This window comes from Anser cygnoides, chromosome 32, assembly GCF_040182565.1.
Source record: "Anser cygnoides isolate HZ-2024a breed goose chromosome 32, Taihu_goose_T2T_genome, whole genome shotgun sequence".
NCBI lineage: Eukaryota > Metazoa > Chordata > Aves > Anseriformes > Anatidae > Anser > Anser cygnoides.
The window spans coordinates 1002524-1023471 of NC_089904.1; the positions used below are offsets into that span (position 1 = coordinate 1002524).

Consider the following 20948-nt stretch of genomic DNA (forward strand, 5'->3'; position numbering starts at 1 on the left):
AGCGTACTTTGAATCTGTCCAAATATTTACCATCTTTCCTTTACTCAGTTCCAGTGCTCGAGTTAGGGCTATCAGTTCCGCTCGCTGTGCTGATGTTTCAGGTGGTAAAGGTTTTGCTTCGATTACTGTCTTCAGGGTTGTTACTGCATACCCTGCATACCGTGTTCCATTCTCCACAAAACTACTACTGTTAGCGTTCATGAAGACACATAATCCACAAAGTGATTATATGAAGGTGCTTTATTAGGCGCCGGAAGTTAGGGGCATGCCTGCCCAAATCTAACTTCGTCTGATTTGTTTTCTTAGTTCTCTTTTATCTCCTAAGATACTGTGATATGCATTAGGTTTCACAACTCATCTATGCATATTCATTTCCTAGCTCCACCTAGCCTCGCTTCGTATGCTAATTATCTTATCAGTCCTTCTGCGCTTGCGTATCACTCTCTGGTGGTCGTCCGGGTGGTCGTCGGGATGAAGTAAGATGTCTTCATCAGAGTTGAACTTTTTAACCTTTCCTTTTCACGCATGCTCTCTGAGCCCTTGGTCTCAGTCCAAACCGCAAGGTTGGTTTGACCCAGTTCCCAGAGTCCAAGAAGCCCCAGTTATCTAGATGTCTTGCAAATTGAGCATTCTTTTAATCCTCCTTATTCCTCATCATGAATTGGTGCATTCTCATGTTACCCTTGCACATATATTTTGTATCTTCCAAGCGCAGACTCGGAACAGTACATCGCAAATGTAACATACTAAACAATATTGTATTATTTCTTCTTCTATTACTAACATTTCCCCCCTTTGAAAGCATTTCACTCCTTTCGAGGAGGGCAAATGCTTTCACTAACTAACTAAAATATTTTACACTCAGTGCTCACCAATAATATAATCACGGAAAATTACATCATTAAGAATCAAGGAAATTACAAAGATTAGGATTGTCACAACATTTCATAAGTCCACCACTTCTGCTTTATGTTACATTCGCTCTTCTGGTTGGGTTCACTTGATCTGGAACCGATTTTGTCTATTCGGTTTTCATTCCATTTCGCCTCCTGGGTTCCTCAGATTCTTTCTCTGAAATCCGAAGTCGTTATATGCCGGTGGAGGGTATTGCGGATGTGGTTCCATATGCCGAGCAATGGTTTGCATCACTGTCCAATTCCAGGTTGTCTTCCTTAGAATCAGACTTTTCAGCATTATAAATGTTAACTAAATTAGTACCCCTACGATCACCAATATAATTATCGTCTCCAGTAAGGATTTAACCCAATTACTAATATTCCATCCACTAAAAATGTTATCCAACCAGCTTGTTGTCATATCTTTCTCTTCCTGCTCTGCATCTTGTTCCACTCAAGCCAGTTGTTCTATGACATGTTCTACATCAATAGTCACATTTGAAATGTGGATGCAGCAATGATCAATATGATCTTTTAGAAATCCGCATACTCCATGTTCCTTTAATAACAGTGTATCTAATGCCAATCGATTTTGTAGCACCATTTTAGTTGTAGCTTGTAGTTGGATATTAAGGTCTCTAAAGCCTTCTTTCGTGGCTCTCGCGAGCCTACTCACTTATCCTGTAAGTTTATAAATCATTTCCCTATTTCGATAAGTAGCTACCTGTGCAAATAGAGATTCTAACGCCCAACTGAATTTTACTCCACCCGAGGGTTCATGCCATATATCTTCATCTGCCCCTTCTTCTAAACTTCTTTTTGCCCTACTAATTTGTAGGGTTTCCAACTTTCCCTTAAAAGGAGACTTTTTCCATATTGGACACTGTGTGGAGGGAGTCCTAGAGTTATTGCTTTTACTTCCCCATCTATCGGCAGGTGTGTAGTCCAAGTTCCATCGCTGGCTGTTTGTACTTTGTACTTTGGCTTCCTGGCAGATTTTACTGATCTGTCCCTTTAGAGTCTGGTTCATCCTTTCTACCTGTCCACTAGATTGGGGTCTCCATGCAGTATGTAAATTCCAAGAAATTCCTAAGAGCCGGCTTACGTCTTTAACCACAGATGCAACAAAGTGGGGTCCCCTATCCGAGGATATTCCTAATGGTACCCCAAACCTCGGAATGATTTCCCGCAGTAACCATTTTGCTGTCTCTTTAGCTTGATTGGTGCGACAGGGAAGGGCTTCTGGCCATCCGGAAAAGGTGTCAACCCCTACTAACAAATACCTATATCCCCTAGTCCTAGGTAACTCTACAAAAATCAGCTTGCCAGTAATCTCCTGGTTCTATTCCTACTCTAACTCTTCCCATCTCAGCATGTTTTCTTGCTACTGGATTATTTTTCAGACAAATCTCACACTTTGACATTACTGATTTTGCCATTGTTAACATATGTGTCGAGACAATGCTACGTTTTAAAAATGTTACCATTGCCTCTGCACCCCAGTGACAGTCATTATGTCTTGTCTGAAGTATTTCTCGCATCACCAAGGGGGGTATTACTACCTGGCCCGTAGCGGTTACATACCATCCATCAGAGTTCTTTCGGGCCTTTAGGAGATTTGCTAATTTCTCATCCTCTGGCGAATATCTTGGTTTCTTGGGAAGATTAAGACGAGTGGGGCCTACCTTGAGTGGTACCAAAGCCATTACATTCCACACCTCCCGAGCAATTTGTCGAGCTGCTCGATCTGCCAGCCGATTCCCTTCTGATATTTTCGAGGTTCCTCCTTGATGGGCTTTACAGTGCATAATAGCCACTTGTTTTGGTTTTTGTACCGCATTTATCAAATTTAACACCTCCTCTTGATATCTTATATTGGCCCCTTGTGAGGACAACAGCCCTCTTTCTTTCCATAATGCTCCATGAACATGGTCTACTCCAAAAGCGTACTTTGAATCTGTCCAAATATTTACCATCTTTCCTTTACTCAGTTCCAGTGCTCGAGTTAGGGCTATCAGTTCCGCTCGCTGTGCTGATGTTTCAGGTGGTAAAGGTTTTGCTTCGATTACTGTCTTCAGGGTTGTTACTGCATACCCTGCATATCGTGTTCCATTCTCCACAAAACTACTACCATCAGTAAAAAGTTCCCAGTCATACCTTTCAAGGGGTACACCCTTCAAATCCTCGCGGCTGGCATGGGTATGCTCGATTATTTCCACACATTTGTGTTCCAACGGTCCTTCTTCTGGAACAGTTCCTAGAAATACTGCTGGATTTAACAGGTTAGTTGTTTTCAAGGTTACGTCATCTTGTTCAGTTAGTATTGCCTGATATTTCATCATTCGGCTGGGTGATAACCAGTGGCCCCCCTTTTGTTCTAAAACAGTTGTTACCATATGTGGTACAAAAACTTCAATACGTTTTCCCAAGGTAAGTTTCCTTGCTTCCTGGATTAAGAGAACTGTTGCCGCTACTGCCCGCAAACATGAGGGCCATCCTGCACTTACAGCATCCAGTTGCTTAGAAATGTATCCCACAGGTCTTTTCCAGCTTCCCAGTCGCTGGGTTAGTACCCCTAGTGCTAGTCGTTGTCTTTCATGTACAAATAACTGGAAATCTTTTGATAAATCTGGTAGGCCCAAAGCTGGTGACTTCATTAGGGCGTCTTTAAGTTTCTTGAAAGCTTCTTTCTGTATTTTTCCCCAAATAAAATCCTGTGCCTTCTGAGCTTCATAAAGGGGCTTAGCTATGAGTCCATAATCCATTATCCATAATCTGCACCAGCCAGCCATTCCTAAGAAGGCCCTTAGCTCATGGAGATTTTGAGGTTCCGGGATGGTGCATATAGCTTTTATCCTATTGACACCCAGACTTCTTTGTCCCTGGGAAATCTCACACCCCAAATATGTTACAGTTGAGCAAACTATTTGTGCTTTTTTCCTTTGAAACCTTATAACCACCCGTTCCTAACTGATTTAAAATTTCGATGGTTGTTTGGGTGCAGAGCGACTCATTCTCTGTGGCAATCAAACTATCATCTACATATTGTAACAACAAATACTGACTTCTGGGTACCTGTATTTGTCCTTGCGTTGTCCAGATTTCCAGGTCCTTGGCCAGCTGGCTTCCAAAGAGGGTCGGGCTATTCTTGAAGCCTTGTGGGAGTCTTGTCCAAGTTAATTGTGTCTTTCGTCCACTCTGAGGATTTTCCCATTCGAAGGCAAATAATTTTCTACTATCTTTATCAAGAGGTATGCAAAAGAAGGCGTCCTTTAAATCTATCACAGTAAACCATTTATATTTCTCTCTCACAGATGTTAACAATGTGTAAGGATTAGCCACTACCGGCTGAATGTCCTTTGTTATTTCATTTATTGCTCTAAGATCTTGTACCAATCTATATTTGCCATTCCGCTTCTTTACTGGAAAAATTGGAGTATTGTATTCCGATTTACATTCTTCCAAAATCTGATAGTTGAGAAATTTGTCAATAATTTTCACTATCCCCTGCCTAGCTTCTATCTTAAGTGGATATTGTTTGATTCAAACAGGTTTGGCTCATTCCTTTAATTCCACCTTTACCAGTTGTGCCAGTTTCGACTTCCCTGGTACGTCTGTTTCCCGTACTGTTGCTCTAACTGCATTTTCTACTTCTCTTGGAATATTAACAAAGGGTTTATCTTTGGTCATTAGGATTTGGCCTACTTTGGACTCAGGTACCTTCATTATTAATTCTCCATCCTCAAAGGTTATTGTTGCATCTAATTTAGCTAATAGATCTCGTCCCAAGAGTGGAATCGGGCATTCTGGTACATACAAAAATTCATGGGTTAGTTCCTTACCCCCAAAACGCAAATCAAGGGGTTGTAAGAATGGCCGTTCCTCCTCCTTCCCTGTGGCTCCAATTATTGTAGTTGTCTTAGTTCCTAATCGTCCTTTTAAACTATTTAACACTGAATATGTTGCTCCTATTACATTTACAGACTAATTAACACAGAGAAAGAAGCTCCTGTAACCAACAACAACAAAAAAATTCAAGCCCCTGTCTTCGTTTCCTAGCTTTATTTCAACTAGTGGACCTGCTAGGGTAGATGCCCCAGGTCCCCGTCATTTCTGACTGTTGTAAGTTTATCCTGCAGCCTAAGACAAATTCCTTCTGATATCAGGGGCTGATTGCCCTAGAAAGAGGCTAGCCAATTGCCTCTGTTTGTTTTCTGAAGCCAGGTCCAAATTTTCTGTCTTTTTTTTTTTTTTTTCCCATTGCATTTCAAAGTTGGTCCAGAAATTCAAAAATTCCATAGGGTTTTCTTTTGGACCTTCTTGGAACAGATTCTCAATTCCCAATTTAACCAGATTTTGGTATTTACATAATTTCCAGGGTGGTAAGGGTCTCGGGGGGGGGGGGTGGGGGGGTGGGGAAGGGGTCGGTCAGGGGAATGCAATGGTTGAAAGTTCCCTGAGCGGTCCCATTGGCAATCTGAGCTCACACATGAACTCAGGTTGTTTTAAGAGTTAGCTGCTTTTCTGTTTCCATGACAACTCTCTGGGACCCATCATGGTCCCTCTGCCCCAGAGGGCTCACACCCGTGATTTTGAGATCTCAGCCTCGGGTTGAGGCGGAACTATTAACGTTCCTACATCCTCTTCCCCTGCTCATTCAACTTCAAACAGCTCTGTTAGATACTACATGCCACACAACCTTTAACACCTTCAACAACCCTTTTAACACTTCCTTTATCTTCCTCTAGCCTGTACTTTTCTAATGCCAACACCAAAGGCTCAGTCAGGGGCCAACTTAATTCCATACCTTTTCCCTCCAAGATGCTGAAACAACATATCAGTATACAACATTTCATCCTATTTTCCTTCTCTCCTCAAGAACAACATTAATTGCAAGACACTGTTACAGTCGATTGATCCATAAAGTGGCCATTTAGTTTGATCCATAAAGTGGCCATTTAATTTGATCCATAAAGTGGCCATTTAGTTTATACAGTGGCCACAATTGATTGCAATACTTAGTGGAAGTCCTCTTGCTTTCCGCACCCCCCCCACTCCCCGTTCGGACAATATCCTTGCAGTGTGCCAATGTACACCCAAGGAGGCTTTCTTTAAAATGTCTTTGTTTTGGATATTACCCATTTCCTTGATTTCCCATTCCCTTTTATTTATTTATATTAATTACTGTCCCTTGTTTCAATTTCCATGCAAAACTTTTCATTGCAGGTTTTTACTATCTTTTCCTAATCTTTGTGGGAATAGAAATGTTGTTTTTGCAGTGTTACGTTGTTTAGAAGGAAGGAATGTGGTATTGAGATGTGCTTACAGCGATAAGAAAGCTCAGCAGGTGACCTCGTAAAACGCAGACAACCAGCCTCCTTAGAGCAATCAGGTGAAAATCACTGTGTTAAGTCAAGCCAGATAAGGGGAGAAAACATTACCATCTCCAAAACAGGCCGGCAACTGAAGGCCAGGCATTGTCTGTGAAGCATCAGATAGATTGTGAACCTGGATTACCCACTCCAGTGGGGAAACAGGGGAGGGTCCTGTCATCAAAAAGTATATAAACTGTGTTTTGGAACTAGTAGGTGCGCTCTCCTGCTTGTGGGGCGCCCGCCATTGCAATCGCGAATAAATTACTACTTCACTGAGATCCTCGCCTGAGCCTAAGTTATTGGCTACGGAGTGTTTCTCACAATTGGTACGTTGTGAGCAGCGGGGGTCGGTCGCGGCCGATGGCTCCCCGAGAAACTCCTCGGTGCCGGCTGGAGCGTGATCAGTTCGTGAGCCACCTCAGCAGTGCCCACGAGGTCCCATCTGGGTCGCCAAAATTTTAGCGTTCATGAAGACACATAATCCACAAAGTGATTATATGAAGGTGCTTTATTAGGCGCCGGAAGTTAGGGGCATGCCTGCCCAAATCTAACTTCGTCTGATTTGTTCTCTTAGTTCTCTTTTATCTCCTAAGATATTACATATGCATTAGGTTTCACAACTCATCTATGCATATTCATTTCCTAGCTCCGCCTAGCCTCGCTTCGTATGCTAATTATCTTATCAGTCCTTCTGCGCTTGCCTACTACTCTCTGGTGGTCGTCCGGGTGGTCGTCGGGATGAGGTAAGATGTCTTCATCAGAGTTGAACTTTTTAACCTTTCCTTCTCACGCACGCTCTCTGAGCCCTTGGTCTCAGTCCAAACCGCAAGGTTGGTTTGATCCAGTTCCCAGGGTCCAAGAAGCCCCAGTTATCTAGATGTCTTGCAAATGGAGCATTCTTTTAATCCTCCTTACTCCTCCTCATGAATGGGTGCATTCTCTCATGCTGCCCTTGCACATATATTTTGTATCTTCCAAGCGCAGCCCCGGAACAGTACATCGTAAATGTAACATATTAAGCAATATTGTATTATTTCATCTTCTATTACTAACAGAGGGACTCAGCTACTTGGTTTTTCTGGTCGATTCCTTTCCTTGCACAGGCACGGGTACCGCCCAGGGGAGTTGGGTCCCGGTGTCCCAGCACTGCCAGATCCCTGGTGCCGTGGGCAGGCCCCGAGCCCCCGTGACACCCCTCTCCTTTCCCTCTCCCCTCCCCCTTTCATCTCTCTGCAGCACGGTGAGGGCGTTGGTGCCAAAGAGACTCCTCAGCAGCGGTACCAGCGGCTGCAGCACGAGGTGCAGGAGCTGGTCCGGGAGGTGGAGCAGATCCAGGTGAGCACCACCCCTGCCGTTTGGCACCTGCGGGCAGATCGTCCCCGGGGGCTGACACTGCTGCCTGTCCCCCCCTGCACAGAGCGCGGTGAAGGAGTCGGCGGCCGAGGAGGAGCTGACGCCCATGGCCTTGGCCAGGCAGGTGGAGGGCCTGAAGCAGCAGCTGGTCTCCAGCCACCTGGAGAAGCTGCTGGGCCCTGCCGCAGCCATCGACTTCGCAGACCCCGAAGGCGCGCTGGCCAAGTGAGTGTGGGCTCGTGGCCGCAGCTTGGGAAGCGGGGGGCAGCAGGGGGAGGATGCCAGCATCCCCGCGAGGCGGTACCAGGGCAGCGTGCCCACCTTTTCCCCTCGCCCAGGCGCCTGTTGCAGCAGCTGGAGGTGGCGAAGTGCAAGAAGACAGCGGCAGGGAAGAGCCCCGCCAAGGCGCCAGCCCCCACCGGGGACACGCTCACCTTTGAGCTGTACTGGAGGCCAGAGCAGGACCAGTTCTCCCAGGCTGCCAAGGTGAGCGTGCGGAGGGGGAGTCACAGCGTTTGACCCCAAAATGGGCTGTCCTGCCCTCTCAGCCCTCGCTTCCCTCGTTTCCAGATTGCGGAGCTGGAGAAGCGGCTGGCACAGCTGGAGGCGATGGTGCGGTACGAGCCTGACAGCCAGGTAAGGAGCCAGGAGCTCCAGCCCTGCCGCTCCCCTGCCCTCCATCCTGCCCCACTGATGTGATTTTCCTCCCCACAGAACCCGCTGTTGGTCGGGCTGAAGGGGACCAGCCTCGTGGTGAGTCCTAGAATCCTAGAATAGCCTGAGTTGGAAGGGACCCATGAAGACCCTTGGGTCGAACTCCTGGCTCCACACTAAGAATTAAACCATAAATCTGAGAGCGTTGTCCAAATGCTTCTCGAACACCAGCAGGCTTGAGGCCATGACCCCCTGCTTGGGGAGCCTGCTCCACTGCTCGACCACCCTCTCAGTGAAGATTTTCTGTCCTAATACCCAGCCTGAACTTCCCCTGGTGCAGCTTTAAGCCGTTCCCTCATGCCCAGGCACCCCATACACACCCTGTTCTCCTTCCCCAGGAGACCGTGCAGATCCTCCAAGCCAAAGTGAACATCCTGGACGTGGCTGTGCTGGACCAAGTGGAGGCCCGGCTGCAGGTGAGGGCCTGAGGCGGAGGGAGGTGGGGATGAGTCCCGCAGCCCCCAGCCAGCACTGGGCCCGCTGGCCCCACCAGAGGATGGCATGGGGCCATGGGAGGGCACCCGCAGAGGCTATGAAATTGGGGTGGACCCTGCTGGATTTGGGGTGTCACATCTGCTTCCCCCCCTCCGCAGAGCGTCCTGGCGAAGGTGAATGAAATCGCCAAGCACAAGGCCGTTGTGCAAGACGCTGACACCCAGAGCAAGGTAAGAGCAGCAGGGAGGGCCCCCCAAAGCAACCACAGCATGGGGGGCTTATGCGGAATCGCCCTGCAGACTGTGCTTACGCCCTCCTTTCTTGCTTTCCGCCACTTGCCCCAGATCCACCAGGTCTATGAGATGATGCAGCGCTGGGACCCCGTGGCCAGCAGCCTGCCCGATGTAGTGCAGCGACTGCTGACCCTCAGGGACCCGCACGAGCAAGGTGAGGGGCAAGGAATGGGGATGCTGGGGACAGTGGCGTGGCGTGACAAGGGAGATACTGGGGTCTGGGGGCCCTCCAGTGCTGAGTTTTCACCTCCTTCCCAGCCACACAGTTTGGGCAGGTCCTTGTGCACCTGGACACCACGCAGCAGGAGATAGCTGGTGCTCTCAAGGACAACACCGTGCTGCTGGCAGAGGTGAGTCTCAGCAGCATGTGCTGGGGTGGGAGGGGTCCCCATCCTGTCCGCCCTGCTCAATCCCTTCCCCACTGACCCCCCTGCAGGTCCAGAAGACGATGAAGGAAAACCTGGCCATTGTAGAGGACAACTTTGCTGACATAGAAGCCCGCATCAAGCGGCTGCAAAAGTGAGAGCACCCTGGAGCACCTCCCTGAGCATCTGCATTCCCCCCCCCCCCCCCCCCCCCCGACATTGTGATCCCCTGGGAATCACTCCCTCTGCCTGCAAGTAGCAGTCCCTGTTTGTGTATAGCTGGCCGTGCTCCCCTGCGCAGAACGGGGCTGTGGAGGGGCCCTTCCCAGCCCCCCATTAGCACCCAGGGGTGGGTCACTGCTCCCCCAACCTGGATTTACCCCAATAAATGTCCTGGTTCAAAGCGTGTCCGTGCTGGCCTCTCCTTCGGGCTGCGGGACACGAGCAGGGCCCAGCTGGGCTGTTTGAAATGCAGCTTCTACTGCGCATGCAAGCCCTCCAAGCACCCCCAGCGTAGCTCCAGCTACACTTTTCTTACGCTTTTTTTTAGTTTAAAACCATTAGCCCTTGTCCTACCAGTGAAGAAATATTTCTCCTCAACACCTGCAGTACGTTGAAGACATCGTCGTGTGGGGCAACACAGGAGAGGATGCTTTTGAGAAAGGGGAGAAAATAATACAGCTTTGGACGGCTGCTTTCGTCCTGTTAAACAGAGTAAGGTGAAAGGATGGGCGCTGGAAATGCATTTTTTTAGGCATAAATTGGCAAGATGGATGTCATCAGGTCCCCATGGATGCGATCCATGGGGATCCAAGAAGCTGTGGACTTGCCAGCTAGCAAATGCTAACGGCTGTATAATGCCTGCATGGGTTAACAACCCTTCACCTCCCTCCTCTGCGCCCCTTGAGCTGAGGCTGTCGGGGTGTGTCCGGGCGGGGACATACCATATAAGGTCATATGGCGTCATCCCTCCTTTATGACGTCATCCCTCCTTTATGACGTCATCCCTCCTTTATGACGTCATCACCCGGACACTATATAAGGCCGCGCTCGCCCAGGCCGGGCCAGTGGCAGAGGCGACCTCTGCTGCTGCGCGGTGCTGGGAGCCGGTGTCTGCTGAGGGCTCAGAGGCTGCTGTCCCTCAGAGGCCCAGGCCGCGCGATCGCTGGTGGCTATTGCTGGCAGCGTTTGGTGAAACCGTCGATTTCGCATTCCTTAAGCCATGATCCGGGGTGGCGTGGGCCAGGGGCCTGTGGCGCGTGGTCGCCCCTTGCCCCGTCGGGGCCCAGCGCGACCCCCCAGCAGGCCTGTGCAGCAGGAGGAGCACAGGCAGGAGCTGGAGGCGCTGCGGGCCCAGCTGGAGGCGCTGCGGGCCCAGCTGGAGGCAGTGAGGGCCCAGCTGGAGGCCAAGCGTCTCCGCTCCCAGGAGCTGCAGCGCCGCTTTGCTGATGAAGCCCGTGAGATGAAGAAGAGGGCAGAGGAGCAGCGGCAGCTCCTGGCCAAGCAGCTACGCTCCAAATGCGAGCAGGAGCGGGCGCGGGAGCTGCAGCGGCTGTGGGAGCAGATCCAGGAGCAGCAGGCAGCGGAGATCCGTCAGCTGCTGTGTGAGGGGAACACCAAGTGGTGCCAGGCTCAGCAGCTGCTCCAGCAGCAGTGGGACGAGGCCGTCCGCCAGGTGCGGGACCTGCAGCGGCAGCTGTTCAAGGTGCCCGTGAACCGTGGCCGGAGCGGCGGCAGCGAGGCCCGCGGCAAGCAGCAGGACGTCAACAGGCAGCTCTGCTGGCGGGCAGATAGCAAGCAGGCCGCCCAAATCCTGGACCTCCAGGAGAAGCTGCAGCTGCGGAGGAAACTCCCCTCTCAGTACATCCCGGAGAAGGCTGAGGGGGGGGCGCCTGCCTCCCACAACGGGGACAGGGCCGCGGCCCAGCACCGCCTGCAGAGTCTCCTGGGCACAGGAGCCACCAGGCCCGGCTCTTCGAAGAGCTCCGGTGCATCTGGTGCTGGTGGTGGAGAAGGGCAGCGGACAACCTGCTCGAGCTCAGAAGACGCTCACCTGCGGGGTGAAGGGCAGAGCAGCAGGAAATCTGTCAGAGACATTGGGGTTCAGGTCCCAGAGCAGCAAGAGGCCTGTCCACCTGGCAGCGGAGACAGCCCGTTCCTGGAGCAGCAGAAAGCGCAGCTGCAGAATGCCCTGAAGGACCTGGCCAGGCAATGGATGGTCCTTCAAGAGGAGACCTGCTTCCTGAAGAACGAGAGCTCCCTGGTGGAAGCGAGGGAGAAGGCGGGGAGGCTCAAGCAGGAGCTTGGTATGCTGGGCCTCCTTACCAAGAATCTGACAGAAAAAACCAGGAAGCTGAAAGAGCTTGCTGCAAAGTCTGGAAAGACTGCTGCAAAGACGGAGCAGGTCGACCAGCAGCAGAGAGGGCAATTGGAAACCGAGGCTGGGAAAAAACTTCAGCTGCAAAAGAAACTGGATCAGGAACGTTCAAGGCTGAAGAACAGGTACGAGGAGCTGAAAGTGTGTCTGACAGAGATGAGAAATGAAAAAGCCAGACGCGCGCAGGAAACTTCTCAGCTCCGCAGGCAGAAGGAGAGGATAGAGGAGATTCAATCCGAAAACGCTGCTCTGAAGCAGAAACTCGTGCAAGCGACAGAGCAGCGAAATGCTGCCGTTGGAGCAGCCAAACGTCTTCAAACGCTCCTGAAGGATCTCGACTGCAAATTGAAAGCCATGAGTCAACCGGCAGAAAGGACGCAACAACAGCAGCAGGACCACGAGGAAACAAAGCTAATGCTGCAGAAAAAAGAAGAGGAAGTTAAGCATTGGCAGAGGGCTTGGGCAGAGCTCAGAAGGACACGTGAGGAAGAGCTGCAAGCCTCTCGAGTGCAGCTGAGAGAATCAGAGCAGCAGTATCAGCACCAATGTCAACAATGGGAGCTGCTCTCTCAGCAACTTGAGCAAGAGAAAAGAAAAAAATCCAGCCCTATCGTCTCAGAACTACCCCAGGCAATGACACCTCCCACAGCACAGGCCTATGCAGAGCAGTCCCATGACCTCTGCAGCCATGAAGACAGCTCTGATGCTTCTGAGAAGGCAGCCAAAATCCTGGGATTCTACACAAGCAGCTCGGCATCTGATGCCACACGCGACGGTCCTGGGTGCTGCACTGTTTCAGATGAGGGCTCTGTAGGTGGGAACGGAGAGTCAGGAGCAGAGCATGTGTCCTTCGTCCCGCAGTCCCTGGGACAAGAATCACCAAAACTTCAAAGACTTGTAGCTCAACAGGGCCACCATCCTGTTGAGGGTCCTAATGAGCGCCCCGAAGCAGAGCTTCCTCATGCTCGGGGAGAATACGTTCACGTCTCTGGAGACGTGGACGAGCATGACGGGTCTGTGAGGGAGCGGAAGGCTGTCGGAAGACGACTTTTCTCCTCTACTTCGACAGAAGTTTCAGACAGCAGCCAGGTGACAAGTTCAGAGCTGTTATCCCCTGCAAGACAGTGATATCGAAATAAGTTCTTGCAGCAGAAGGGGAAGGAAGAAACAGAGACAGAATAAATCTTTTTGACCAAGGAATTTGTGTCTGTGTGGTGGTTTTACTTGGGTGGGCGGTCGAGTTCCACCTCAGCCGCTCTCTCACTCCCCCTCCTCAAAGAGAAAGGGGGGGAAAATACGACACAAAGGGCTCAAGGGTTGAGATAAGGAGGGGGAGATCGCTCAAAAATTATCGTGACGGGTAAAACAGACTCAGAGTGGGGAGAGAGTAAGATTTATTGCCTATTGCTAACAAGGTAGGGAAGTGAGAAACAAAGGAAAGAAACCAAAAACACCTTCCCCCCACCCCCCACACTAACATGAAACTGGGCCTCCATACACGTCGTGGTTGGTGGGGAGACGGACATTTCCCTAAGGAGAGCTCCCCCCTTCTCCCTCCCCTTCCATGGCTTTTATTGCTGAGCGTTACGTGGTCATATGGACTATCCCTTTGGTCTTTTGGGGTCAGCCGCCCCGGCGATGCCCCCTCCGCACCTCTTGCCCATGGTGGTGGGCAAGCCACTGGATTTGGGGCTGGGGGGTGGCAGAGGGAGGGCGCTGCGGGAGTCCTGGTGCTGTGCCAGCGCCGCTCAGCAGTAGACAAAACACATCGGTGCAATAGCAAGTCAGTTGTAGCCTAGCTACAAGTACAGAGCACAGCGCTGTATGGGCTGCTGTGGGGAAGGCTGAGGCCATCCCAGGCAGAGGCAGCCCACCAAACCCACCGTGGTGGGGACGGGATGACCAGGCAGGGTCTAGAGGGGTGGCTGGATCCCAACCGAAACAGTCGCCCGGGGGCTGGGAAGGATGGGGAAGGTGCTGGGTGGTGCGGTGGGAGCTCCTACGCTCACCCACCTCGGAGGAGCTCGGAGGGACGGTGGCGTCGGGGGGAGTCCTGCCGGGCCCCTCGCAGGGACCACCCGCCCAAAGACCCCGGCCACGCAAGTCCACGAGCAGGGAGGTGAAGGTGGAGGGGTTCAGAGGGGGTCACCCACGGCCTCGCACCCCGGGACGGCGGCAACCCACGGGTGCAGCCTTTGCGTGCCCGGAGCACCGGGGCAGAGCCGGCGGCACAGCAGCTCCGGAGCCAGCCCCGGCGCCGGTTCCTGGAGTGGGAACCGAGCTTCAAAGGGCTTGGGGGAGCCGCATCGGTCCGCCCCCACCCATGCCAGCTGCCCACGGGTGTCCCGGGCTCCTCGCATGACCGCAGCACGGCCGGGCTCGGCACCGGGCTCGGCACCAGGCTCGGCACCGGGCTGCCGCCGGCTTTGCCCGGTGCAGAGCAGGGCGGAACGCGGGGGCTGCCCCCACGCATGACTCCCGGCCCCCTGTGGGGGCAGCTCCCAGCGCCGGGGAAGAGGGGCCCCGCACCCCACGGGGGGTGCTCTCCGGGTGGGCTCCCCCCTACCTGGGGACCCCAGGGAGCGCAGTCTCGGGGGATGGGGGGCGGGCCCAGGCCCCACGCGTGACCACCGCCCCCCGTGGGACGGGAGCCCTACGGATGGGGACAGCCCACGGGGACCGGACCCATGCGGGGGTCGATGCCTCAGCCCCCCCTGCAGCGGGGGCGCCTCCCACGGCCCCTGCACCCACGCGGGACCCTGGCCCCCCTCGAGCCCCAGCCCCACGCGCTACGGGGAGCCCCCGTACCTGGATTTACCCCAGGAAATGTCCTGGTTCAAAGCGTGTCCGTGCTGGCCTCTCCTGCGGGAGGTGGCCGGTAGCGGGGCAGGCGCGCTGTGCCGCGGAGCGGGGGATCGAGGCGGGCAGGGCTTTTCTGCGGCGTCGAGGCCACCCGAAGCAGCCGAGGGAGCCGCTGGGACCCGGCAGTCATCGCGAGGGAGGCTGACGAGGCGTCGGCGGAGCCAGCAGCGTCCCCTCCCCGGCCTCCCTCGCGACGGGGAGGGAGCGGGGCGAGGCGCGGCCGTTGGCGCGGGCAGGTTGCGCTCGGGCAGGGCAGAGCGTTCCGCCGCGCTCCCGGGAACAGCTCAGCTACCGGCCGCCTACCTACGGGTAAACCGCCACAGTCATCACGAGGCGGAGAGCTCTTTTCAGACGCTCTGCGGCCGCCCAGACTGAGCGCCCGCTCGAACACGTGGCGCTTCAGGCCTCCGGGTGCCCGCAGGGCCTGGGCCTGTTGCCGCCCTCCGAGGGCGGCAGAGACGCCGTGAGCGTGAGGTGCGGGGGCCATGGGAGGCACCCCCGCTGTGGGGGGGGGCTGAGGCAGCTGCTCTAGCAGCAGCGGGACGAGGCCGCCCGCCAGGCGTGGGACCTGCAGCGGCAGCTGCTCAAGGTGCCGGCGAACCTCGGTGCTGGTGAGTGTGAGGTCCAGCCCAGCCCAGATGGGGGTTGAAGTCCCCTGAGAGGACCGGGCCCTGCAAACGTGATGTTTCTCCTACCTATCTGTAGAGGTGTTAGCGTTCATGAAGACACATAATCCACAAAGTGATTATATGAAGGTGCTTTATTAGGCGCCGGAAGTTAGGGGCATGCCCGCCCAAATCTAACTTCGTCTGATTTGTTCTCTCAGTTCTCCTTTATCTCCTAAGATATTACATATTCTATACATATATACATATATACATATCACTTGCCGAGGCGATCGGCTCCGGGGCAGATGCGTTCTGCAGGAGAGCGGGGGATCGGGACAGGCAGGGCTTTTTTTCCGACATCGAGGCCGCTCGAGGGAGCCGCCAGGACCCGGCAGCCTCCGCGAGGGAGGCTGACGAGGCGTAGGCGGAGCCAGCAGCGCCCCCTCCCCGGCCGTTCAAAAGCAGCCCCTAGGGAGCGCGAGCGACCAGGAGCGCAGCGACCAAGGCGGGCAAACAGGGCGGGGCACGTCAGAAGGGTGGGCGCGGCAGTTTGCGCGGAGACGGGGAGGGAGCGGGGCGAGGCGCGGCCGTTGGCGCGGGCAGGTTGCGCTCGGGCAGGGCAGAGCGTTCCGCCACGCTCCCGGGAACAGCTCAGCTACCGGCCGCCTACCTACGGGTAAACCGCCACAGTCATCACGAGGCGGAGAGCTCTTTTCAGACGCTCTGCGGCCGCCCAGACTGAGCGCCCGCTCAAACACGCGGCGCTTCAGGCGCTTCAGAAGGGTGGGCGCAGAAGTTTGCACGGCAGTGCGCGCAGGCAGGGCGAGCAGGGAGGGCGGAAAGGGCAGAGTTTCCCCCCCGCCCATAAGAACAACACCTTCAACGACTGTCGACTGCTAGCTGGGCTGCGATGGTCTTCACCAGGCAGAGCGCTCTCTCTAGAGAGTCTGTGGCCACCCAGACTGACCGCCTGCTCAACAATGCGGCAGTTCAGGTCTCTGGGTGCAGGGACTGTCTGAGCCTGTTGCTGCCATCTGAGGGAGGCAGAGGCACCGTGTGTGTGAGGTGCGAGCAGGTGGATGACCTGGTCCGCCTGGTGGCAGAACTCAAAGAGGAGGTGGAGAGGTTGAGGGCTCTTAGGGAGCGGGAGCGGGAGATAGACTGGTGGAGCGACTCCCTGCAGGGCCTGAAGGAGAGGTAGCAGGGTGAGACACCCCAAATAGGGATGGACCCCCTGCCCTGTTGCTGTCGGGCAGAGGGAGGGGACCTAGAAGTTGAGGAGGGATGGAGACAGGTCCCTGCTCGACCTCTCAGGCAACGCCCCCCCCTACCGGCCCCACCTTCCCAGGTGCCCTTACGTAACAGATTTGAGGCCCTGGAGCTTGAGAGACCGGTGGGTGAGGACGAGGTAGAAAGTCTACCCAGGAGGATGCCTAGGGCGAGGAAGCCGACTCCACGCCTCAAGACTGCCTCCACCAAGAAAGACAGAAGGGTGATCGTAGTAGGCGACTCCCTTCTCAGGGGAACAGAGGGCCCTATTTGTCGACCTGACCCTACCCGTAGGGAAGTCTGCTGCCTCCCTGGGGCCAGGGTCAGGGATGTTGCCAGGAAGCTTCCCAACCTGGTTCGCCCCTCTGACTGCTACCCTCTTTTGACAGTCCAGGCTGGCAGTGATGATATTGATGAGAGAAGCCTGAAGGCTATCAAACGGGACTTTAGGGGACTGGGACGGTTAGTGGATGGAGCGGGAGTACAGGTGGTGTTTTCGTCTATCCCTGCAGTAGCAGGGAGGGGTACCGAGAGGACACGGAAAGCCCACCTGATTAACACGTGGCTCAGAGGCTGGTGCCAACACAGAAATGTTGGGTTTTTTGACCATGGGGCGCTTTACTCGGCACCCGGCCTGATGGCCGCAGACGGGTCCCTATCTCTAAGGGGAAAACGGATCCTAGCCCAGGAGCCGGCAGGGCTCGTTGAGAGGGCTTTAAACTAGGAAAGAAGGGGGATGGGGCTGAAAGAAGGCTTGTTGGAGCTGTGCCGGGGGGAACAATGGCAAAGCCGGGGAAGAAGGCAATGGCCCGACTGAAGTGCATCTACACTAATGCACACAGCATGGGTAACAAACAGGAGGAGCTGGAAGCCATCGTGCAGCGGGAAGGCTATGACTTGGTTGCCATCACGGAAACGTGGTGGGACCACTCTCATGACTGGAGTGCTGCAATGTCTGGCTATAGGCTCTTCAGAAGGGACAGGCAGCACAGAAGGGGTGGTGGTGTGGCTCTCTATATTAGAGAGTGTTTTGACGTTGAGGAACTCGAGGCTGGGAATGATAAGGTTGAGTCCCTATGGGTTAGGATCAGAGGGAAGGCCAACAAGGCAAGCATCCTGGTGGGGGTCTGTTATAGACCACCGAACCAGGATGAGGAGACCGATGAGGAGTTCTACAGGCAGCTGGCAGAAGCCACAAAATCGTCAGCGCTTGTTCTCGTGGGGGACTTCAACTTGCCAGACATATCCTGGAAGCACAACACAGCCCAGAGAAAGCAGTCTAGGAGGTTTCTGGAGAGCGTGGAAGATAGCTTCCTGACGCAGCTGGTTAGAGAGCCTACCAGGGGAGGTGCCACGCTAGACCTTCTGTTCACAAACAGTGACGGACTGGTGGGAGATGTGGTGGTCGAGAGCTGTCTTGGGCAGAGTGACCACGAAATGGTTCAGTTCTCTATTCTTGGCGAAGTCAGGAAGGGGACCAGTAAAACCGCTGTCTTGGACGTCCGGAGGGCTGACTTTGAGCTGTTCAGGACACTGGTTGGCAGAGTCCCTTGGGAGGAGGCTCTGAAGGGCAAAGGAGTCCAGGAAGGCTGGGCACTCCTCAAGAAGGGAATCTTAATGGCTCAGGAGCGGTCTGTCCCCCCGTGCCCAAAGACGAGCCGACACGGAACTAGACCGGCCTGGCTGAGCAGAGAGTTCTGGCTCGAGCTTAGGAGAAAAAGGAGGGTTTATAATCTTTGGAAAAGAGGGCGGGCTACTCAAGAGGACTATAAGGATGTTGCGAGGCTGTGCAGGGACAAAATTAGAAAGGCCAAAGCTCATCTGGAGCTCAATCTGGCTACTGCCGTTAAAGATAACAAAAAACGTTTTTACAAATACATCAACACAAAAAGGAGGACTAAGGAGAATCTCCATCCTTTACTGGATGCGGGGGGAAACTTAGTTACAAAAGATGAGGAAAAGGCTGAGGTGCTCAATGCTTTCTTTGCCTCAGTCTTTAGCGGCAAGACCGGTTGTTCTCTGGATACCTGGTACCATGAGCTGGTGGAAGGGGATGGGGAGCAGGATGTAGCCCTCGCTATCCATGAGGAAATGGTTGGCGACCTGCTACAACACTTGGATGTATGCAAGTCGATGGGGCCGGATGGGATCCACCCGAGGGTACTGAGCGAACTGGCGGAGGAGCTGGCCAAGCCGCTTTCCATTATTTATCGGCAGTCCTGGCTATCAGGGGAGGTCCCAGTCGACTGGCGGCTAGCAAACGTGACGCCCATCTACAAGAAGGGCCGGAGGGTAGACCCGGGGAACTATAGGCCTGTTAGCTTGACCTCAGTGCCAGGGAAGCTCATGGAGCAGATTATCTTGAGTGTCATCACGCGGCACTTGCAGGGCAACCAGGCGATCAGGCCCAGTCAGCATGGGTTTATGAAAGGTAGGTCCTGCCTGACGAACCTGATCTCCTTCTATGACCAAGTGACGCGCTTGGTGGATGAGGGGAAGGCTGTGGGTGTGATCTACCTTGACTTCAGTAAGGCTTTTGACACCGTCTCCCACAACATTCTCCTCAAGAAACTGGCTGCTCGTGGCTTGGACTGGCGTACGCTTTGTTGGGTTAAAAACTGGCTGGATGGCCAGGCCCAAAGAGTTGTGGTGAATGGAGCCAAATCCAGTTGGAGGCCGGTTACTAGTGGAGTCCCCCAGGGCTCAGTGCTGGGGCCGGTCCTCTTTAATATCTTTATCGATGACCTGGATGAGGGGATCGAGTGCACCCTCAGTAAGTTTGCAGATGACACCAGGTTAGGTGCGTGTGTCGATCTGCTCGAGGGAAGGAAGGCTCTGCAGGAGGATCTGGATAGGCTGGACCGATGGGCTGAGGTCAACTGCATGAAGTTCAACAAGGCCAAGTGCCGGCTCCTGCATCTGGGGCGTAACAACCCCAAGCAGCGCTACAGGCTGGGAGATGAGTGGTTGGAAAGCTGCCTGGCGGAGAGGGACCAGGGAGTACTGGTTGATAGACAGCTGAATATGAGCCAGCAGTGTGCTCAGGTGGCCAAGAAGGCCAACAGCATCCTGGCTTGCATAAGAAGCAGTGTGGCCAGCAGGTCTAAGGAGGTGATTGTCCCCCTGTACTCGGCTCTGGTGAGGCCGCACCTCGAGTACTGTGTTCAGTTTTGGGCCCCTCGTTACAAGAAGGACACGGAGGTGCTCGAGAGAGTCCAGAGAAGGGCGACGAAGCTGGTGAGGGGTCTGGAGAACAAGTCTTACGAGGAGCGGCTGAGGGAGCTGGGGTGGTTTAGCCTGGAGAAGAGGAGGCTCAGGGGAGACCTCATCGCTCTCTATAGGTACCTTAAAGGAGGCTGTAGAGAGGTGGGGGTTGGTCTATTCTCCCACGTGCCTGGTGACAGGACGAGGGGCAATGGGCTAAAGTTGCGCCAGGGGAGGTTTAGGTTGGATGTTAGGAAGAACTTCTTTACTGAAAGGAATGGACTGCCCATTCCAATGGAGGTGGTTGAGTCACCATCCCTGGAGGTCTTTAAAAGACGTTTAGATGTAGCCCTTAGTGAGATGGTTTAGTGGAGGACTTGTTAGTGTTAGGGCTGAGGTTGGACTAGATGATCTTGGAGGTCTCTTCCAACCTAGACGATTCTGTGATATGCATTAGGTTTCACAACTCATCTATGCATATTCATTTCCTAGCTCCGCCTAGCCTCGCTTCATATGCTAATTATCTTATCAGTCCTTCTGCGCTTGCGTATCACTCTCTGGTGGTCGTCCGGGTGGTCGTCGGGATGAGGTAAGATGTCTTCATCAGAGTTGAACTTTTTAACCTTTCCTTCTCACGCACGCTCTCTGAGCCCTCGGTCTCAGTCCAAATCGCAAGGTTGGTTTGATCCAGTTCCCAGGGTCCAAGAAGCCCCAGTTATCTAGATGTCTTGCAAATGGAGCATTCTTTTAATCCTCCTTACTCCTCCTCATGAATCGGTGCATTCTCTCATGCTACCCTTGCACATATATTTTGTATCTTCCAAGCGAAGCCCCGGAACAGTACATCGCAAATGTAACATATTAAGCAATATTGTATTATTTCATCTTCTATTACTAACATTTCCCCCCTTTGAAAGTATTTCACTCCTTTCGAGGAGGGCAAATGCTTTCACTAACTAACTAAAATGTTTTACACTCAGTGCTCACCAATAACATATTCAAGGAAAATTACAACATTACGCATCAAGAAAATTACAAAGATTAGGATTGTCACAACATTTCATAAGTCCACCACTTCTGCTTTATGTTACATTCGCTCTTCTGGTTGGGTTCACTTGATCTGGAACCGATTTTGTCTATTCGGTTTTCATTCCATTTCGCCTCCTGGGTTCCTCAGATTCTTTCTCTGAAATCCGA

General features: G+C 53.4%; 2 protein-coding genes and 1 long non-coding RNA gene across 3 annotated transcripts; 2 read left to right on the plus strand and 1 right to left on the minus strand.

Moving 5' to 3' along the window:
* Positions 1–225: 225 nt before the first annotated feature.
* Positions 226–5292, minus strand: LOC136788034 (uncharacterized). Its single transcript, XR_010827045.1, has 2 exons — positions 3972–5292; positions 226–3165 (listed from the first exon to the last, which is right to left on the minus strand). It is a non-coding gene; the product is annotated as an uncharacterized lncRNA (long non-coding RNA).
* A 1339-nt stretch (positions 5293–6631) lies between these two features.
* Positions 6632–9837, plus strand: LOC136787984 (dynactin subunit 2-like). Its single transcript, XM_066985427.1, has 11 exons — positions 6632–6679; positions 7445–7606; positions 7689–7849; positions 7963–8110; positions 8195–8260; positions 8339–8377; positions 8677–8754; positions 8932–9003; positions 9118–9220; positions 9325–9416; positions 9503–9837. Exons 1-11 carry the CDS (start codon positions 6632–6634, stop codon positions 9587–9589), a joined length of 1056 nt encoding a protein of 351 aa, XP_066841528.1. The 3' UTR covers positions 9590–9837.
* An 816-nt stretch (positions 9838–10653) lies between these two features.
* Positions 10654–12936, plus strand: LOC136787985 (RIMS-binding protein 3-like). Its single transcript, XM_066985428.1, has one exon. It carries the CDS (start codon positions 10654–10656, stop codon positions 12934–12936), a length of 2283 nt encoding a protein of 760 aa, XP_066841529.1.
* Positions 12937–20948: the final 8012 nt, after the last annotated feature.